Consider the following 19,582-nt stretch of genomic DNA (forward strand, 5'->3'; position numbering starts at 1 on the left):
TGGTTTTGCAGGCCTGTGTGGGCATATGGGTTTTCTGGGTGTTGAAAGCTAAGGGCAGAGGAAGCCTCCAGCACTGAGCCAGCTTTTTTTTTCTTGGATGAGTGTGTGGTTTTGCTGATGTCAAATTTGGCTCCACAACCAAGAAGATTTCACTGACTGTAAACAGTTCTTTAAGACCATTAGTGGGTAGTCAATCAATTTACCTGGGCATAACCAGCATTTAAAAAAACTACATAGAAAAAATAAAAAGTATTAGAGCATTTTGCAAGTAATTAGGGTATTAATTTTTATGAAGTTTTATCCCATCATTTTTTATGGTATATACCTATAAATACACATACATACATACATACATATATACTTCTACCCGGAATAAGACATAAGAGGATCCTTAGAACACAGATACAGGGAAATGTTTGAGCCAAAAAGGAATCTAGAGGGAATCAAGCAGCACATCGTCATTTTGCAAAGAAGGAAATAGACTCAGTGAGGGAAAGTAACTTGTCTAAAGCCCACAACTGGCATAAATGGGACTAGGATATGCTTTGTCTGGGGCTACTTCCAGCACATCAGTTTTGCTGATTCTTTTTACTTTTCCTCCGCTGATATCCTTATGGCCTACCCATCCTCTTCCTGCAGGATTGTATTTCATGTCATGTTCTCAGTGGGGCCTTTACTGGCTGCTCTATGTAAAACACCGATTTCCTATCCCCCTACTTTCCCTATCCTCCTTCCCTGATTTGCTTTGCCTGCATTGCTTTATCATCGTCTGACCCATGATTATATTTTACGTTTTTACTGTTTACCTCCTCCAGAGAAACATACCCTCCTGTGTCTAGAACAGTGCCTGGGAGTATTACAGCAAATATGCATTAAATGAATGGGATGATCAAATGGGAGTATGTAAGATGAGTTTCTTACCGCAAATCATAGCCAAACAAGTTTGAAAGCTACTGATTTAGATGGAAATATTTGTATAAGTTCTTTGTGAATGATGATGTAAAACCCACGTGAGAAAGGGCTGTGGTGTGATGTACAGTTAAGCTCCTTATATCTGCCAAGACCCTAACTTCCCTTTGCATGGTTGCTGGAAGCTGGCCAGGGACAGGCTGTGGGGTGTGACTTGAGAAATGGTTCAGAACCGTGCTTCACTTATTCCTGCTCCAGGTAGCTGTTGTCTTCAAGGCCTCTCTAGTCTTTGTTAAATAAAATGAGCGTGGAACTTCACTTTGCGGGGGGTGTGTATGTGTGTAACATCAGCAGCATGTATGTACTCTGTGGGTATGTATGTATGGTCTCCTCCCACCAACCCACAACACAGCTGAGACAGACCAACATATAAATAAAGGCGTGACTCATTTTGAAGTATAATATGTAAACTCTGAAATTCAGAAAATATAACTAGAGGTTACAAAATAGTTCTTAAGTCTCCTCGTTAGATTCAGTTCAAAGAGGGCAGGGGAGCATATTTAATTCATTTCTTAAACCCCTGGGGCCTCACAGAATGCTTGGTACCTAGCCCAGTCAATAGCCTGGGTAAAGCAGCGGCTTTGTCCTTCCCTGGGAGGGGGAGGCTTCCGTGGTTTCCCAGGCTCTCATATGCTTTCTTCTGAGCTTCTTCAGAGTTTACGGCTACACATGCTAGCTCTCCCATATTGGATTACTGGATGCCACTTTCAATAGTTTTCATTCCCTTCTATATTGTAGAATCTGAGGCACGTTTCTGAACCATTTCTCAAGTCACACCCCATAGCCTGTCCCTGGCCAGCTTCCAGCAACCCTGCAAAGAGAAGCTAGGGTCTTGGCAGATTTAAGCAGCTTAACTTCACGTCACACCACAGGCCTTTCTCAAAGAACTTATATTTCCATCTAAGTCAGTAGCCTTCAAACTTGTTTGGTTATGATTTATGGTAAGAAATTCATCTTATATCCTGCCATTTGGTCATCCCATTCATTTAATGCATATTTACTGTAATACTCCCAGGTGCCAGGGACTGTTCTAGATACAGGAGGATATGTTTCTCTGGAGGAGGTAAACAAGAAAATGTAAAATATAATTATGGGTCAGATGAGGATAAAGCAATGGAGGTGAAGCCAATCAGCTTCACATACTAGCTCTCCCATATTGGATTACTGGATGCCACTTTCAGTAGCTTTCTTCCCCTTCTATATTGTGCAATCTGAGAACATAGGGACAGGGTTGATGCCTGTTGTCTTGCATAATTATACACAACCTTGTTGCCTCCTTAGAAGCTCAGTTTCACCGGAATTCTTTTTTATTTTACATTTAGGATATTATTCTTTGGCAGTCTCCTGCCATTTTAGGGGTTGCATTCCTTTATGGCAGTCTCTTTTAGATAAAGGAATCACACCCTTTGTTCTGAACTTAAGTTTGATTTCTTAGATGCTTGCCCAGTATTTGTCAAAGCTTTCTCCTCCATCCACTGAATTAGAATCACCTGGAGTTGCTTGTCAAAAATGCAGACTCAGACCTACTAAATCAGAAACTAATAGTGGTATCCCAAAAATATGCACTTTTATAACAAGCCCTCCCAGTGAGCCGTCATATGCCAGTTTGAGAACCCTTGCCCTAGGGTATATCATAGGATGATACTGTTCTTATCACTTCCATGGGGCAAATCAGATGGTCGTTGGCTTAGAATTGTATCCAGAGTCTAGTTCCTGAATTGCTTTCTCTACCTTCTAAGTGGTGGCACTACATAGGTAGTAGATGAGGAAAAAATAGCCCTTGCTTTGTTTTCACCAGGGCTGCTAATAGTTGTCTAGATGCCCATGAGCCCATTACTCGTCACAGCTGCATGCTGCCCTGATCCTTGTTTTGATACATGTTAGGATTTTATGCTTTTCTGTTAGACTCACAATGTCATTGCTGTGAGTGTACCCTTGTGGTTAAGTCTGCAGGCACTGAACCCAACCGGTTGCTTGAATCCCAGCTCTGCTGCTTACAATCTGAATTACTTTGGGCAAGTTACTTACCGTCTCTGTATCTTGATTTCCTAATCTGAAAATATAATAATAGTATCAACCTCATAAAGCTATTGTAAGGACTAAAAATGTAAATATGTGTTTAACATTTCTAAGTAGGTTCTGGAATACAATAAACGCTTAATGTGTTGGTCCTATTATTATTATTATATTTTGCAGTAGCCTCCAGCCTTCTGACCAGAACAGAGGGAAAGGATCTCCCTTTCCATGCTCTGGACAGGATTTCTGTCAAATACAGGCATCTTGTTTAATTGAACTATCATCCTTCTCCACTGAGGTAGGGGGTCTTTCTCTTCCTGGGCAGAGCAAGTCAGGTCAGTGACCTGGACTGCCCCAAATGTACTCACATGCTGAAGGCTCTCAGACACCTTTGGTCTGTACTAGCATCATGGACTTTTTTGGCTTTAGACATTTTCCATGTCTTTTTTTTTTTTCTGAATAGCCTCAGTCCTGCTTGTCTCAACTTTCTAAACAACGTGGCCCACTGTTTCAGTTGCTCTTGTCTCTTTTCTCACCAGTCACACACAATAGAATGTGCTGCCTTGTTTTGATTAAAAGAGAAGCTTCCTTACTTTGGAGAAATTACAAATGTGAGTGGGAGACCTCATGCTGTTAGGCTTGCACAATGCTTTTAATGCCCTTGAAAAAACATCTGGAGAGTCACTTCAGATAACTTTTTTCCAAAACATCATGGTGTCAGAATTAAATGAGGAAGGCTTCCTTTGCTTTACTTTGACAATTTTGTTACAGGCACAAAAATGAAGATTTTCACCTCCCCCAACTTCTCCTCTATTACACTAGCTGTACCTAACTTTAAAGCATTGTCTAGGTTCTCTACTCAAATGTCAGTAATTGTGAATCAGACAGAATGGCACCTTTTTGTTCAAAATAAGATTTGGGCTTTAGATATTAATCACAGATGATACTGTAATTCTGAATGCTGCTTTATGATGAACCCCAAGTATTCCTGGGACTCTAAAAGCATTTCTGGGGTTCTAATATTAACAGTATTAGAAATTCTTCTATAGTTTCCTTTTGGATCACCTGGTTTCTGGATGATTTTGAAGAAGAAAACTTAATTTATGTTTACAGATACTCAGGGTCTCAAAAAAGTGGCCCCATTGCTAAAAGGCAAAGCGTGCTGTTTTAGAAGATATCTTTTAGAAAATATGATGGTATATTTGTAAGTACATTTTCTGTTTTTCAAATGACTATACAAACAGCATCCTAGAGAAAGGAAATCCTAAATTCACCACTTTCTTCCCTGTGTGGAACTTTGCTGAAGTCCTTTTATAGCTGAATAATTCCTCATGTAGGAAGACACTTCTCTAGTGGATGTGCTGGCAGTGGTTAGATGGGTACCTGTGACCTGGTTACTATGTGCTGCTGTAACCCTAGTTATGAATCAGGGTTCCCCCACTTCCGGGGGCTCACAGTCTCTATAGCAAGGGATCCCTCTCCCTGGATTACTGTGCCTCCTGCCTCTCAGCAGCACTGAGTTTTCATGTTTCCTTCTATCTCAGCCATGTTCATGTCAACTTATATGTCTTTACTATATGTAATAATAAAAAGGGTGATAGGCATCAGAAAGAATGATAGCAATAAAGGATTCCAATATGTTGAATAAATGTTTTGAAAAATTTACATTCTATAGTGATACTCAGAAAGAGACAGACCAAGAGAGAACAGGGAAAAGGGGGAAAAAAGTAAGCGTCTTCTTTACAGAAAGGTGTTGGCTAATACACGTAGAAGAATGATAGCATGTAAAAAACTACCATTTTGTTTAACTCCCCTTGTAACAACTGTGTAATCAATGGAGGCTGAAACCATTGGATGAAAAGTTATTGGCCAACTGAATAGTCACACAAACTCACAGTGTACTACCATAGTTTACTTGTTAATGACAGAGGAAAATGTGCTCTTACAATAGAGATCTGGCAGTCACTGCCTTAAGCAAGCAGCCAAGTAGTGTGACAGTGTGACATAATGTACTTCCTGGTTTGATGTAGTGCGAGAGGCACCGCACCCCCTTTGCAGTGTTCCTGTAGAAATATTTGACCTGAATCTAGTCATGGCAATATAGTCAGCGGAATCCAGACAACTGTCTTGGGCTCCTCAAAGGATCCTATGTCATACAGAACAGAGGAAGGAAGCTGGAGAGTTTGGGAGATGGGGGAAGATGTGGGAGGTGAGGTTGGGAGGACAAAGGGAAGTAACAGCAAAAATGCAATGCATAAACTTTGATTGGATTCTTAGTTCTAAAAAATCTGTAAAAGACATTTTCATTTGAATATGGACTGTAGGTTAGATAATATTATTCATGTTTATTTTCTTAGGTGTGATGGCATTGTAGTTATGTAGAATGTCCGTGTTTTAGAGAGATACATGCTCAAGTATTTAGGGATGAAATGCCATGATGTGTATAAACTTCTTTTGGATGGCTTGGCAAAAGGGCAGTGTGTGGTATATACTCACATACGCAGAGATGGAGTGGGTGTGGCAAGCTGCTAATAGTTGATGAATCTACATAAGGTGTATAGGGCTGTTCATCATACTGTTCTTTCCATCTGTCAATGAAAAGACAAATGGAAAGTGCCTCAATTTGTCAGTTAAAAATTAAAATAAAAAAACATTTAAAAGGAGGTGATGAGATGTGATGTTTTTAAGATGATCTAAAACACCTGGCCTGCTCCAGGTTGCTAAGTATGAGCTTTTAACTGTGATTAATTGTAATTGTGATGATTGTGTAGTTGATGCAAAGTGATTTGATTCACAGGAGGTAGTAATCCCTTTGAATAGACAGAGACAGAGGTATGTCAAAGTGGGACGACCTGACCAAGGCTGCTTGGCTGGTTAGACACAGAGCCAGGACTGAAGCCCAGCCTCCCTATTTCAACACAATAGAGAGACCCAGCAATCTCTCTACTGTGTCTTGTCATGGATACAGCCTGGAATTGTCATCCCTTTCCAGACATCACTTCTCTGTAGGGTCTTAGAAAATTAATTGCCATGACCTTTCCATTTCTTTGTGGAGTTGAGATGTGAATCAAGATTGTCTCTTTTTTTTGAGACTGGTATGACTAGAATATTTTAAAGGTAGTGCAGCTAAATTCTGCTTATTTGGGAAGGAGGGACATTTCAAGGTGGCCTCTTGAGGAGATTTAATACACAACCAAAGTGGCTATAAAGGGACAGAAGAGCATAATGCATAGTTTTAGCATTAGCCCCACTGAGTTTCTCCAGCATCAAGTGAAGTGTTTTGTTTTCATTAAATGAGCTCACAGTTGGTAAAGATTTGGGTCGGGGGAGGGCAAGACAGGTTCTACAAAAGGGAAAATCTCAAATACCACTAATAATGAAAAGAGAAGGCTTGCTTTCATTATTTTCTAATTAGAGAGTTGAACTTTATAGCTGAGAAAATAAGGCTTTCCTCTTTAAGTGTAATACCCTTTTTCCAGCAGGGTGCTCCACATGATCCTTTGCTTACAGAGGGGCCCATTCGGCAGAGAACAAGTGCCAGGCAGAAGACTCATCACTCCCCTTCCAGATGAAGGGCCAAGAATGAGAAGGGGGATGGAACTACAATGTCCTACAGGCTCTCTGGGAGAGACAGAGCCTCAATCTTTATTAACTTCAGGGTGGGGGAAATTACACCCTACTGGCATGTACTCTTTTTCTTAAAATCACGAGCAACATAAGTTAATGTCCCTGTCATAAGAAAACCATGAAGCTCTCTGTGCACATACTGAAGTATGATGTGTGAGAAGGAATCTTTGGTTACTCCTTGAGTCTGGTGGGGTGTCCCAGTCTTGTGAGCTCATAGTTACCTATGGATTACCCCAACATTGATTTTCTTCTTCACCCTCCTCCATGTCTTCTGCCCTTTCATTCCTACTTCACTCCACTCCCATCATTGCACATTTACCTGGGAGGAGTACCTGTTGATCTCTGATTATTTTTAGATTTAGATCAAAATCGAAGGGAGTCATGGATATTTGTGATCTTTGAATAAAGTCTACTCTATTGAGTAGATTATTTTGTTACTTTTTCCAGAGTTCCCTCCAAGCCTGCCTCCTTGTTCTGGCACTTAAGGGTCTCTGCAATTCAATGTCCTCTCCATCTCAGCCAGTTACCTAAACTCACTTTCCGTTCCTTAAATAGCATGTTTACTCCCAAGTAGTAGCTTCACCCCGTTCTCCTCCTGCCATGCTTTTGCTCCTACTGTCTCTTCACTTGGATTCCTGACTCTGCCTTTCTCTGTATGTGGTACCACATAAATGTTAAGAACGTGATTCTGGAGCCAGACTGCCTGGGACCACATCTTGGCCTGAGATAGAGATACTTAACCTCTTGGTGCCTTGATCTCCTCATCTAAAAGTAGGGTTGATAGTTCCTACCTCATAAGGTTGCTATGAGACTTAAAAAGTACTTAAAAACAGTGCAGGTATTTAATAAGGGCTACATAAATATTAGATGCTATTATCACACTTACCCATATAAATGTTACTGATTCCATAGGTCTGATTCAAGTCTATCGGCTCCACTATAAAGCCTCTTCTGACTTCCCCAGCCCAAGAGGACTTCTCTAAGATCTTATTTCTAGGTACCACACACTCTGATAGTGAATATCTACTATCTTGTATTATCCTTTTATTATTTTATGTCTTTCCTGTCATTGAGATTATGAACTTCTTGAGGACATGAATCTAATCCTATGTATTTTGTATTCTTGATATAGACATGGGGAGACCCCAAATCCTAAGGCATGTGATATCACCTCATTTGGAGTTTATTTGGTGAATACCTTGTTTTTGGTGGGGGACATGATGAATGAGTAGTTCCAGATCCAGTGGTGAGTTGAAAACACTTTATAAGCAGCAGGTGGAGCTGTGGTGTATGAGGGAAGTGGCAGGAGTGGAGAGACTGTTGAGAAATATTTCTAGGATCAATGGAGTTTCCTTCCCAGTGTTCAAGAGTTGCAAGTAAAGAGTATGGGTTATTTTTGAAATTATTTGTGGTTGCTGCTCTGTGTTCTTTTGATTGCAGTAATCTGAGATGAAGCTACATAGTCACAGCTTTGTAACATGACAACTATACATGTAAAATTACACCTACACAAAGTAAAAGTACTATACAAAGGCAGTGTACCCAAGGAATCCAGTGATATAAAAGAGAGTCCTCTGAGATGGTCTCTTCTTTTGCTTCACATCTATCTCTTCATTTCAGAGTCATTCCAATCCATGTTCTCTCTTTTTTCTTTAAGGGTGAGCTCCTTTATTGCCTCATCACAATTTTGCCATGGGCTGTAACCAAAGCAGAAAGAGTGAGAGGGATATGGATTTTAGGAGCAGAATGAAATAAGGGTCATTGGGCTTTAGGTATAAAGAAATGAGGCCGGGTGTGGTGGCTCACGCCTGTATTCCCAGCACTTTGGGATGCCAAGGTGGGCAGATCATGAGGTCAAGAGATCGAGACCATCCTGACCAACATGGTGAAACTCTATCTCTACTAAAAATACAAAAATTAGCCAGGTGTGGTGGCACATGCCTGTAGTCCCAGCTACTCAGGAGGCTGAGGCAGGAGGATCACTTGAACCCAGGAGGTGGAGGTTGCTGTGAGCTAAGATTGCACCACTGCACTCTAGCCTGGTGACAGAGCGAGACTCAGTCTCAAAAATAAAATAATATAATATAAAATAAAATATGGCGCCCAGGATGCTGCTTCTGAATGGTAGGGCAGTGGAAGACTCCCATGTGAAGATGTATGGCAGGGATTCCAGAGGGAAGGAAGTCTGGCAAGTGTCCTGTGAAGAACATGGGTTGAGTTACCTTAGTGCAGTGCTCCTCAAACTTTAATGTACATGTGAATCACTTGGGATCTTGTAAAAAGCATATTCTGAGTTAGTAGGTCTGTGGTGAGCCATTTCTAACTAGAGGATACAGTTTAGATCTGTGTTTCCACAAAATCTTATTACAAATTATAATCCCCAATGTTGGAGGTGGGGCCTGGTGGGAGGTGACTGGATCATGGGGATGGTTTCTCATGAATGGTTTAGCACCATCCCCCTAGTGCTGTTCTTGTGATAGAGTGCTCATGAGATCTGGTTGTTTAAAAGTGCGTGACACCTCCCTGCTCTCTCTCTTGCTACTGCTCCTGGCCATGTGAGGTGCTGGCTCACCCTTCACCTTCCATCAGGATTGTAAGTTTCCTGAGACCTCCCCAGAAGCTGAGCAGATGCCAGAATCATGCTTCCTGCACAGCCTGCAGAATTGTGAGCCAATTAAAAGCTCTTTTCTTTATAAATTATCCAGTCTCAGGTAGTTCTTTATAGCAATGTGAGAACGGACTAATATACCAGTTCTCAGAAGATGCTGAAGATGATGGTTCATACTTTGAATAGTGAGACCTTAGGAAACACTATGAAAGGATAGCCTGGTAACCTGAAGAGTAACTGTCAAATAAAAACACATTATTTTTAAGTATTAAGGGATAGAGAAAATGGGTATAGATAGTGTTGCTTCAGAAGCAAAGTGGGAGGGACCCAAGAGGAAGGCGAAAATGAGAGACAGAGCAAGGTCCATTGATAAACTACTTTTCCTACTTGGAGAATATCCTTCCAAACTCTTCCCTGTTGAAATCTTGAAATTTCTGTGCTATTTTTTAGCCAGGAAAGCCACACCTCTCTAGACTGTGTCTTCCCAGCCTTAGAGCATTCTTCATTAATGCAGTGAACAATTTCATAAGTTTGAGACTCAGTCACTAAAAATCCTTGGGGCCTAGGTTAACTTTAAATTGAATTGGTTGGTTGCTTGTCATGTGAACATATGACCCAGCTGTGATCTTACACAACTCCCTTCACCCTTAGCATTTTAGGTCAAGAAGAATGTCACCAGTGAGTGAGGAATGTGGTAAAACATGAGAAAAAGCTCACCCCAACCTAGTAGTGAGAATAGCAGGAGGCTGTATGGCAGAACATGAATCTGGGAGTTTACTCACAGTGTTACAGATTCATTATTCATCCCTTGAAAAGCATTTCCTGGTATGGTGGTTATGTGTAAGTTATCACAAATTTCCCTTGAGGAAAGAAATAAGAAATATTTACTTTCCAAATTTTAGCAGCAAAAGGAAACTGTTATGCATAGCAATCAGCCTGGTACTTACAGAATGAAATTTAATTCAGAGGACAAGATCTTCGTAACATCTGGAAACTTTCTGATGCCCGTGTTACAGATGCTCCTGTGATTAGGGACAGGGTAGTAGTATGGGCAGAGAGTGGGTAAAAGTGATTGTTAGTAAGACATAAAGATAAAAAGGGAGTACAAAAGCATTTTGCAAATACGACTTTCACATTAAATTTAAAAATACTGAGTTTGGCGTTATCAGGACTACTTTTAGCTGAGAAAGATTGTTGGAATTCAGAAGTCCCTGATGCTACAGGAGAAGATGCTCTAATGACTCCTATTCAGAGATTTGGGGACTGGGGTCAAATTTAAAGGTCTTTTTCATATATATTTCTAGCCTGCCTTTTCTTATTAAATCAATCACATTTTCCTACTGTATTGTGTTCCATTTTCTTTTGGTAATTAGTTTATTACATGCTCTTGATAGTTCTAGAAAGCATCCTTAAATTTTGGAGCAGGTTTTAATTCAAATACTTCAAGAAGATTAATCTTTTATGATAAATCCATATTGCTCATTATTAAAAATCTTCCCTTATTTAGCTACCTTGCAATTCAGGAAGTTCTTCTTTGCATCTCAATGAAATCAGTAAAATTTATTTTGGTGTTTGGAGCTATTCACGACTCTTCTTTTCCTCCCACCTTTTATTTAGCCTCTAAAGAGAAGACAGGCTTAAGTGATAGGTAAAATTGAAGAATATTTTATTACAAGAATGGGGCTCCTTCAGAGTCTAGGCATCTGGATTTCCACCGAGCTGTAGATTCACCGGTCTTGGACTCTGGACAACTAATGTGAACTGCCTGTCACCCTGGTGACAATGAAACAAAGCCAGGTTTCTCTTCTGGCTCTCTCTGGTTGTCCTCCTTATCCAAAAGCCCAGGTCACACTGGATCTCTGCTCTGTCTATAGCTGGGATAGCAGTGTGGGATTAGACTGCAATGTGTACTTGAGTTCGGTGAATATCACAGTTTTGGATGAAAATACTATATAATAAATACAATTATTCTTAGATAATAAGGGCCGCAGTGGTCAAATTTGGTTCTGGGATTTCCTTATGTTCTTTCAAAGTAGTTGATGCTACCGTATGCTTATATGCCCTATAGACACCCTGTAGGTTTGGAAAAGCAGAACACCTGAGTTTGGAATTGTTCAGTGTTAGAGTTAACAAAGGAGCTATGCCAGTTCCAGTAGCAGCTCTTGTAGAAGGCCCCAGAGCAAGACTGATGACGTGAAATACCAGAAAGATGTCCCTTCTCTCTGTTTCCCTTTTTTTGGGCAGTGATGGGAGGTGGACTTTACATTCTCTGAGGAGTTTATGAAATTTAAAGAAAAAAGAGACGATGTCTGTTTTAGGGCGGCTTAAATTTTTCTTTATGTATAGGGATGACTTGATATGTGAGAAGATCCATAGTGATAAATTCATAGATTTCAGAAATTTTGGTATTGCTGGCAAGGCAATGATTGTGGAAGGCTACAGTGGTACTCAATTTCTAATGCTAACTGACAGAGTTAATGGGAAGTGGAAAATAATGATTTACTTTATATGGCATAGTGTCTACTTTAAGGCAATACTTAAAAAGTTTTCATTTAATGAACAAATGAAAAAACATGAGATGCAGGAGATCAGTAATTCTGAAACAGTGATGAGAGTCAAATCAGAATTGCCACTCTCACTTTCACCTATTCTCTATTCACCTCAGAGATTCTGATTTACCCTCTTTAAAGTGTTATGACCTCCATCTCCCATACCCACAGTCAACCTTGAAAATCACTGCAAAGGGGTGATGTTCTTCCCAGGGGCTTAGGACAGATAAAATGTTGGGAACCACTTACATGTATACAAAAGCACCCAGCATGGTGGCTGACAAGAAATGCCAATTAAATTTAAATCAGAAGGCTGAAGAGGAACATGCAAATAGTGCCGTGTATATGGTTAAACAAAATCTTTCCAACCTTTTCCTTGTTTTGATTTTCATCAGATGCCCATCTTCCCCTCCCCAATTGCTTAAAAAGGGAAATTTCTCACAGGTATTGTAATCGGGGAAGATTTATAAATGCTCCGGGCTCAATGTATCTCAGATTTTTGGTGTTCTGGATCAGTCTGTAAAGAGAGAGGGGAAAAAATGCAGCTGTTTAATAGATATGTATTGTTTGGAATGGGTGAGATTGTGGTCACCAGAAGTTGCTGGCTGAAAATGGCATCAGCAAAAGCCGGTGACCTTCATATGCTTGGGATGACCCCTAGCGACTCTAGGGATGGAAATGGCTTGGTGAGAGCCAGTTCGCTATTTCCAGGAAGCACTGCTCTCAAGCTTCTAAAGAGGCAGGTATAAGGATCAGAGCAGGGAGTCTGTCTCTGCATCCTCCCCCCATCCCCCACCACAGACAGCACCGACACCCAGGGCTCCTGGCCAAGTACATTCTGCCCCACTGTGGACCCCGCACACTGAGGGTGATGAGAGATTCCTCTCTCAGGAGAGATGAGCAAATTACCTACTCTCCCTTGTAAGCAAACTGGTCCTCTTCATATTGGCTGGCAATCACATGAGCAGTTATACCGAGGGGCACCAGTCTGTGGAATGGCATAGGGCAAAGGCCAGAGGCTTGAATTTGGGGGATTTTATATTCATCCTCAAGATAATTTGCTGTATGTTGATGCCCAGCCTCCTAACTTCCCTGAGCTAGTGTCTCTTCTGTAAAATTGGTATAATAATATTATATAGTCTTCCTGCCTCACAGGTTAGTAGGTTTTAAGTAATAGAATAGGTAGAGATAACAAGAGGCAGGGTTTTGCAAAGTATAAAGGTACAGCCATAAACCACTGTGGTGTTATTGCCCTCCCCGCCCGACTCCCCCATTCCCCTAATTACTGTGACCCTATAAAAAGTAGTCACCATTGCTAAGTCCTGTCTACTTTGTATTCAATAAAAGGCCAGTAAATGCCTTTGGTTTCCTTAATCCAGGTGACAGCCACCTGAGGAAATAATAATTACCTTGTTCTATAGAGAAAATGCAGTGTATTGATTAGGAGCATGGGGTCTGGAGTCAACTTGGTTTTTCATTCTGATTTTACTGATCATATGACCTTAGATATATCACTTAAAGTTCTCTGTGCCTTGGTTTCCTCATAGTGTTGTTTTTGAGGAATAAATATATGTGTCTGGTTCACAGTAAGGCCTCAACCAGTGTTAATGGTAGTTATAATAGTTGCTGAAAGTAGGAAGTTGAGTGATTTGTCTTTAGTCACACAGCTGAGAAGTAGCAGAACTTGGATGTGACCCAGTTTTTCTGACTGTCAGTTTAGTGTTTGTTCCACCACACTACAGTTACCCATCACTTGTGCCTATTTCCATCTTCTCAGCCCTTTTGATTCTCCAGATGTGAGTGATATTTTGTTGTATTTATTTCTACAACTGAGTCAAGCAATCATAGGCCATATACGGCCTTATGTGGGTGGGATGGAAGGGACTTTTATCTCTAAAGATCTTTTGGGCTGGGTGTGGTGGCCTGCATCTGTAGTTCCCGCTACTTGGGAAGGAGGTGGGAGGATCACTTGAGCCCAGGAATTTGAGGCCAATCTGGGCAACAGAGTGAGACCCCTGTAACTAAAATAAATAAATAAAAGAAATTTAATAAAAGCATTTTGGGGCCTGACCTTAGCCCAGTCATTCGTTCAACAAACATTTATTGGGCACCTACATGTGGCAAGCATTGTTCTATGTGCTAGGAATACAGCTGTGAACAAAGCAAAAAGAGCCTTCGTGGAGCTAGCATGCTAGTCTTAGGGCCTTCTTTGGGAATCCATAAACTTTCCCTGAGAGTGCTTTATGTTTCTTTCTGTTGATGAATGTGGCTTTGCATCACGGGAAGCTTTATTTATCATTAGCTGCCCTAGTGGTTCTCAATATAAGCTGTGTTTTAGCATTACCCGGGAAGTCTGTTAAAACTGCAGCTTTCCAGGTCTGAGATAGGACTATCATTCTGCAATTGTAATGAGCCCCACGTGTGATTCTGCTTCTCAGCTAAGTCCAGACTATGTCTTTTGCACTTACTCATTATTTTGGATTTCTCTGTAACTGGTGAGTAGTCTAACTTCCCTGGCTACACTGTCATCTCGTGGTGGACATTTATATTTTATCTCCTCTGTATTCCAATAGCATTTGGCCCTGTATTGGACATACGGTAGTTGCTCATGTACTTACCTATTAATTATTCTCTTTAGGTAATTATTCATTGGATCATTTATAGGAGGACCTTGTGGCATAATGGAAAATGCAGGAGCTTTGAAGTAAGACAGTCTGAGATTGAATCCCAGTCCTGCCATGGTCTAAAGCAAGCTTGCTGAACTCACAGCCTGCGTGCCACATGTGGCCCAGGATGACTTTGAATGTGACCCAGAAATTTGTAAAGTTTCTTAAAACATTATGAGTTTTAAAAAAAACTCATCAGCTATCGTTAGTGTAAGTGTATTTTATGTGTGGCCCAAGACAATTCTTCTTCCACTGTGGCCCAGGGAAGCCAAAAGCTTAGATACCCCTGGTCTAAAGTGTCACATTGGTCAAGTTTCTGTGCCTTTCCAAGCCTCCATTCCTTCCCCTGGACAAAAGGGATAATTACCCCCACTCTGCATGGTAGCTGTGAGGATTCAGTGACACAACATAGAAGAAACGCCAAGCACAAGAGCTCAAAAAATGTTTGATGCTAATACTTTTCCCCTTCCCTTACTTTTGAAACTCCAAAGTAGGTGAAATTTGAGTGCTCTTCTGGAAGCTCAGGTTTGGACCACACAAAGCAGCAGTAGGGGGCCTGGTTTAGAAGTGACATGAATTGATTTCTAATTCCAGCTCTGGAGCTAACTTGCTGTGTGATGTCAGGCAAGTAAGCTAACCTCTTTAGGCCACAGATTCATCACTTGAGAACTGAATTGAACCAGTCTTTTCCTATCCTTTTTGTGATATTTTGGGCAAATGATACTTTGGCAAGTGTTGTTTCTAAGAGTTAATTCCAAAACATCACAATAACAACAGCAAAACCCAACAAACCCAACACACACATGACTATTAGAGAGCTTTTACACTGTAGGTATTCAAGAAACATTTACTGAATGAGTGAATGTGCCAAAAACCAACTTATGATCTCTAAGCTCTTTTCCACATTTTCCCACTACTCCCAAGTACTCCATACCCTCCATAGGTGCGAGCTACTTGGCAGGACTTCACAATGTCAATTTTAATTTCTATCTTTGTGTTGTGATGTTTCAGAATTTATACAGCTCCCAGGGAGAAGCAGTTGTCACCATAGCAACCTACAGGCCACTGCCGTGAGAAAAATTATTGCCTGCCCAGACCTAGTAATTGCTGTAGTCTTTTCCTCTTGGATTCCTAGCAGTGGATGCTTGAATACAAATACCAAGTGGGCTCCAGCCAGCGAGGGTAATAGTGTACAGCAGTAAACTGTCTATTAGCTGATGCTTACATTTCAGACAAATTGAGGAGGTTGTCAAAGGCATTAGCTTCTATCCTTTCCAGGGAATCAATCTGAGAGATTTCACTAGGGAAGAGAGAGGGGGGAAAAAAGAGAAAGAAACATGAAAGAAATGACCGTGTCTGCATGATAATGAGATGTGTGTGTGTGACCCAACAACTGGGGACTCCACTGTGTCCCCCTGAAAAGAACAAGGATGTGCAAGTTGTCCCCAAATCATACAGTCCTAACACTGTATGATTTAGAAGCACTGATGGGCACCTACAACCCAGGTGCAGTTGAAATGCAAGTTTTGGTAACCCCTGTTTATGTGACAGGTTTTTCTCTTATTTATCTCTGGCTCAGAGTCACAGATTGTTAGAACTGCATAGGCCCATTGAGAAAATCTAGTCAGATTCCCTTGTTTTACAGCTCTGGAAATTAAAGCCCTGAAAGGAGAGTCAAATAGTATTTATATTAAGGTTCAAGACTAGGATATGGATCTCTGGGTCCCAATTCTGTCACTCTAGTGAGGCTTTAATGTGAGTTGAATTGTTTCATAACTCTTAACCCTTGGTTTCCCAAAATCTTGTGCTGAGGCTATTGCAAGGTGGTCAACTCTTGCACATGGTATTCATCCTGAATTATAATTATCTACTTCCTTGACTGTTTTTCTCACTTGTGAGCAAATTGAGGACAAGGAGTATATTCTATTCACTTCTGAATCCCTGGTGGTTTTATGTTGCTTGGCACAGAGTTAAGAGTACAAATGAATGAATGAATAGGTGAATGGAGTAATAATTGAATTTTTTGAAAACAACACAAAAATAAAGGAACCAGTTTTGTCATATATGATTTGCAAGCATGTAGGTAATGTCAGTGTTACCCTAAAATCCCAACATAAGCTACCATTTCCTGCCAGCTGAAAAAAAAAGTCTCAAATTCACAAACTGTACATTTGCTTATTTCTGAGGTTAAGGCTCACTGAAGACTTCAGACTGATGAGAGCATTAGCCCACAGAAAAGCAGAGCCTAAGGTAGCTAATGTCTTTTCTGAACAACACAGGAATGGATTGTTCTTGGGCTGATTCATCTTATTCCCACCTATTGGTTTGCTTATTTAAGTGTAGCTGCTTTTCTCAGTAGGAGGTCTTCATGCATTAAAGGTTATCAAAACTCAACATTCCAACTTGAGAGCAGAAAAGCGTGGGTTAGGCTCAAGTAAACTGACAAGTCTGTAACCGGCAGTGAATTTCCTATAATATGCAGTAATTCTTGAGGCATTATTTTAAATATTCTAATTGCTTACTAATACCCTAAAGGGCAATAGAGGTTCCCAAAGGAGCTAAGATCGATGCTGTAGCATCTTCTTTAGAGAGGCAAATCTGCTTCCAATGTCGAGTGGATTGTTAAGATTAGAGATGCACTGTGGGAACTCAATGGCCATGAAGTCCTTTGACTCAGGCTAATATTAAGAAAGATGCTGGAATACTGGGCCCTTGAGAACATTCTCTCTCCAAGTATGGGAACTTTGGTCCTGGAAGCTGAAACCCACAGACAAATGATTGAAGTTATGTCTGACAAACATGAGATCATACTGCATTATCCAAGTACTTTACACTTTTGATAAATGCCTTTCATCAATATAGTTATAAATACTGTTTTTGTTATATACTTATATTTTAGATACAAAGATTATCTTCTGATGCACAATAAACTTCCAACACATTTTTTTTTTTCCTATGTGGGTGTTATCTAAAAATGTGACACAAGGGAATAGCTGCTGCAGCAGAAGTAGAATTTTTATGATTGGAATCTATCTTTTTTTCTCCTTAAAAGATATATCACTACTTACAAAATGCATTCAGTTCTTTGAAGCAAGGTTAATTATCTGGATTTTAATGACTCTTAAAAATCATACCTTTTCTTCAAAGGTCTCTATTTATTATTTGTATTACAAAGGTAAAAATATGCGAGTATCCTAAACACAATTTCTTTCCTAGAAAAATTATCCCCTTTCAAATGTGTTTTCTCTTAGAAAAAATTCATTATTCCAATTACGAATGTCTTTTGATATGCAGTAATTGACTTACATTTTTACGACCTCATTAAGTCCTCTGAAAGCTTGAGATGGGATCACTTTGACAGGGAGGTAGGCAAGTGATCTAGAAAAGAAAAAAGGAAATCCAAGAGTTTAAGATTTATGATAGGTTGCCTTTTAAGTTCATGAATAAAATGTGTGTGTGTATGAGAGACAGAGACTTCAGAGTTCCTGAGAACTGGATTCAGGCTCAGGATTCTAACTTAAATCGGTGAAGGGATGTGCCATGACTATTCTTGGTTTTTATCAAAGAGTGTATAATTTTGTGGTTAAGATCATGAATGTTGAGATCAGACACACCTGGGCTCAAATCTTCGCTGTCCCACTACCTGGCTGTGTGATTCTAAGCATATTATTTAAGCCCTCCAGCTCAGTTTCTTTGTCTGTAAAATTGCACTAATAATTCCTGCTTCACAGGGTCATTGTGATGATTAATCTGGATAATCCATGTAAAGAACAGGGCTTGGCACCAAATCTATACTTAAACAGTTGTAGAGTGATCCTATAGACTTGGTTGGGAAAATGGACAACAACTATGTTGAGCAGAGTGGAGAAATGAATGATGAAAATACAATTGGAAATTATGCAGGCAGGAGAACAGGAGATTCATTAAGAACATACTCCCATCTTGATCTCTACTATCTTTCCCAGGTAGCCTATTTCAATGTTATCCCAAACAGACAACTTTGATCCTACGGTTAACTCACATGGGCATCTCATGTCATTTGGGGGAATATCTATGAGATCATTTCCTTCAGGCATTCACTTATACCCACAGGAACCATCTAAATATTATTGAAATTGAAATAAAAGCTATGCTGTACTTAAGATTTGAGAAAAGAGTGACACTCAGAAATGCAAAACCAGTATAGGATGATGTGTGAATGATAAAGGAACTGGAGGTTAAGATAACTCAGGAGAAAACAACTGCAAGGCAGGGATGAACATGCAGCCAACATTTATTGAGCATCTACAATGGTTTAATGTTCTGGCCCAAGGACTGGCAGAGAGGAAGGGAGTGGGCAAGGATATTTCAGGTGGGAAGTGAGTATGTGAGTATCAGGAATATGAGAACAAAGGTGAGAGATGCTGTCTTATTTTTAACATGTCTATGCAGCAGAGACTGCTTTAAGCTGCTGAGAAAGAACACCTCCATGATGGGCAGATGAAAGTAAGATTTCTTACAGTCCCAGAAGGGACTTGCTACAGTTCTAAGCTGCTGTGTGAGTTATACACACCCATTTGTGACCTTATTTTACTCACTCAACAGTGGTGTGAGGTGAGTATTTCCCTTACATAGCAGAAGAAATTGGGTCACAAAGAGATTAAGTAAACTGAACAAGGTTACAACCAGGCAGAATGACTCCAGACATCCTTTCCCTGTGCAATACTGGCCAAAGCATGTCATTCTTAATCCAGTGTCTTGGTGAGCAAGGTGGAGGGACAAGCATTGCAGCCTTGCTTCTCCTGAGAGGAAGCATGTCACATTCTATTTCTTCCGCAAAGCAGTTTACCAGCCATTCCTCCCTAGGTGCTAATGGAGAGGAATTTCAGAAATTTCATTTCAGAAAAATGTTTTCACTCAATAATCTCTTAGAAATGATATAACCTAGAGAAAGTAATCCAACTTTGGTCTCTGATTCTATTCCCGAAGACATTCCCACCAAGGACATTGTTTAACACCTAAACTTATTTAACAGAGGATCCGAGAAGAACAGGGACAGTGTGGGGAGAAATCTTCTTGTGATGGCATATTTGCTTCCTATATTTCTTCTGGAATCATGTTCGCTTGGCTTCCTGATTAAAAACACAGTTTTATTGCTCTCTGCACTG

At 40.3% G+C, this 19,582-nt stretch overlaps 1 protein-coding gene across 1 annotated transcript in view; it reads right to left on the reverse strand.

The window, feature by feature from the left end:
• Positions 1–19,582, reverse strand: part of LHCGR (luteinizing hormone/choriogonadotropin receptor) — a 64,870-nt gene that overhangs the window by 28,093 nt on the left and 17,195 nt on the right. The window contains exons 2-6 of the mRNA XM_023223823.3: positions 17,742–17,813; positions 15,661–15,735; positions 12,212–12,286; positions 10,168–10,242; positions 10,003–10,080 (exon numbers count right to left, since the gene is read on the reverse strand). Coding sequence (XP_023079591.2) covers positions 10,003–10,080; positions 10,168–10,242; positions 12,212–12,286; positions 15,661–15,735; positions 17,742–17,813 — 375 coding nt within the window. The remainder of the gene's footprint in view (positions 1–10,002; positions 10,081–10,167; positions 10,243–12,211; positions 12,287–15,660; positions 15,736–17,741; positions 17,814–19,582) is intronic.

The sequence above is a fragment of the Piliocolobus tephrosceles genome, chromosome 15, assembly GCF_002776525.5.
Source record: "Piliocolobus tephrosceles isolate RC106 chromosome 15, ASM277652v3, whole genome shotgun sequence".
NCBI classification, from domain to species: Eukaryota; Metazoa; Chordata; class Mammalia; order Primates; family Cercopithecidae; genus Piliocolobus; species Piliocolobus tephrosceles.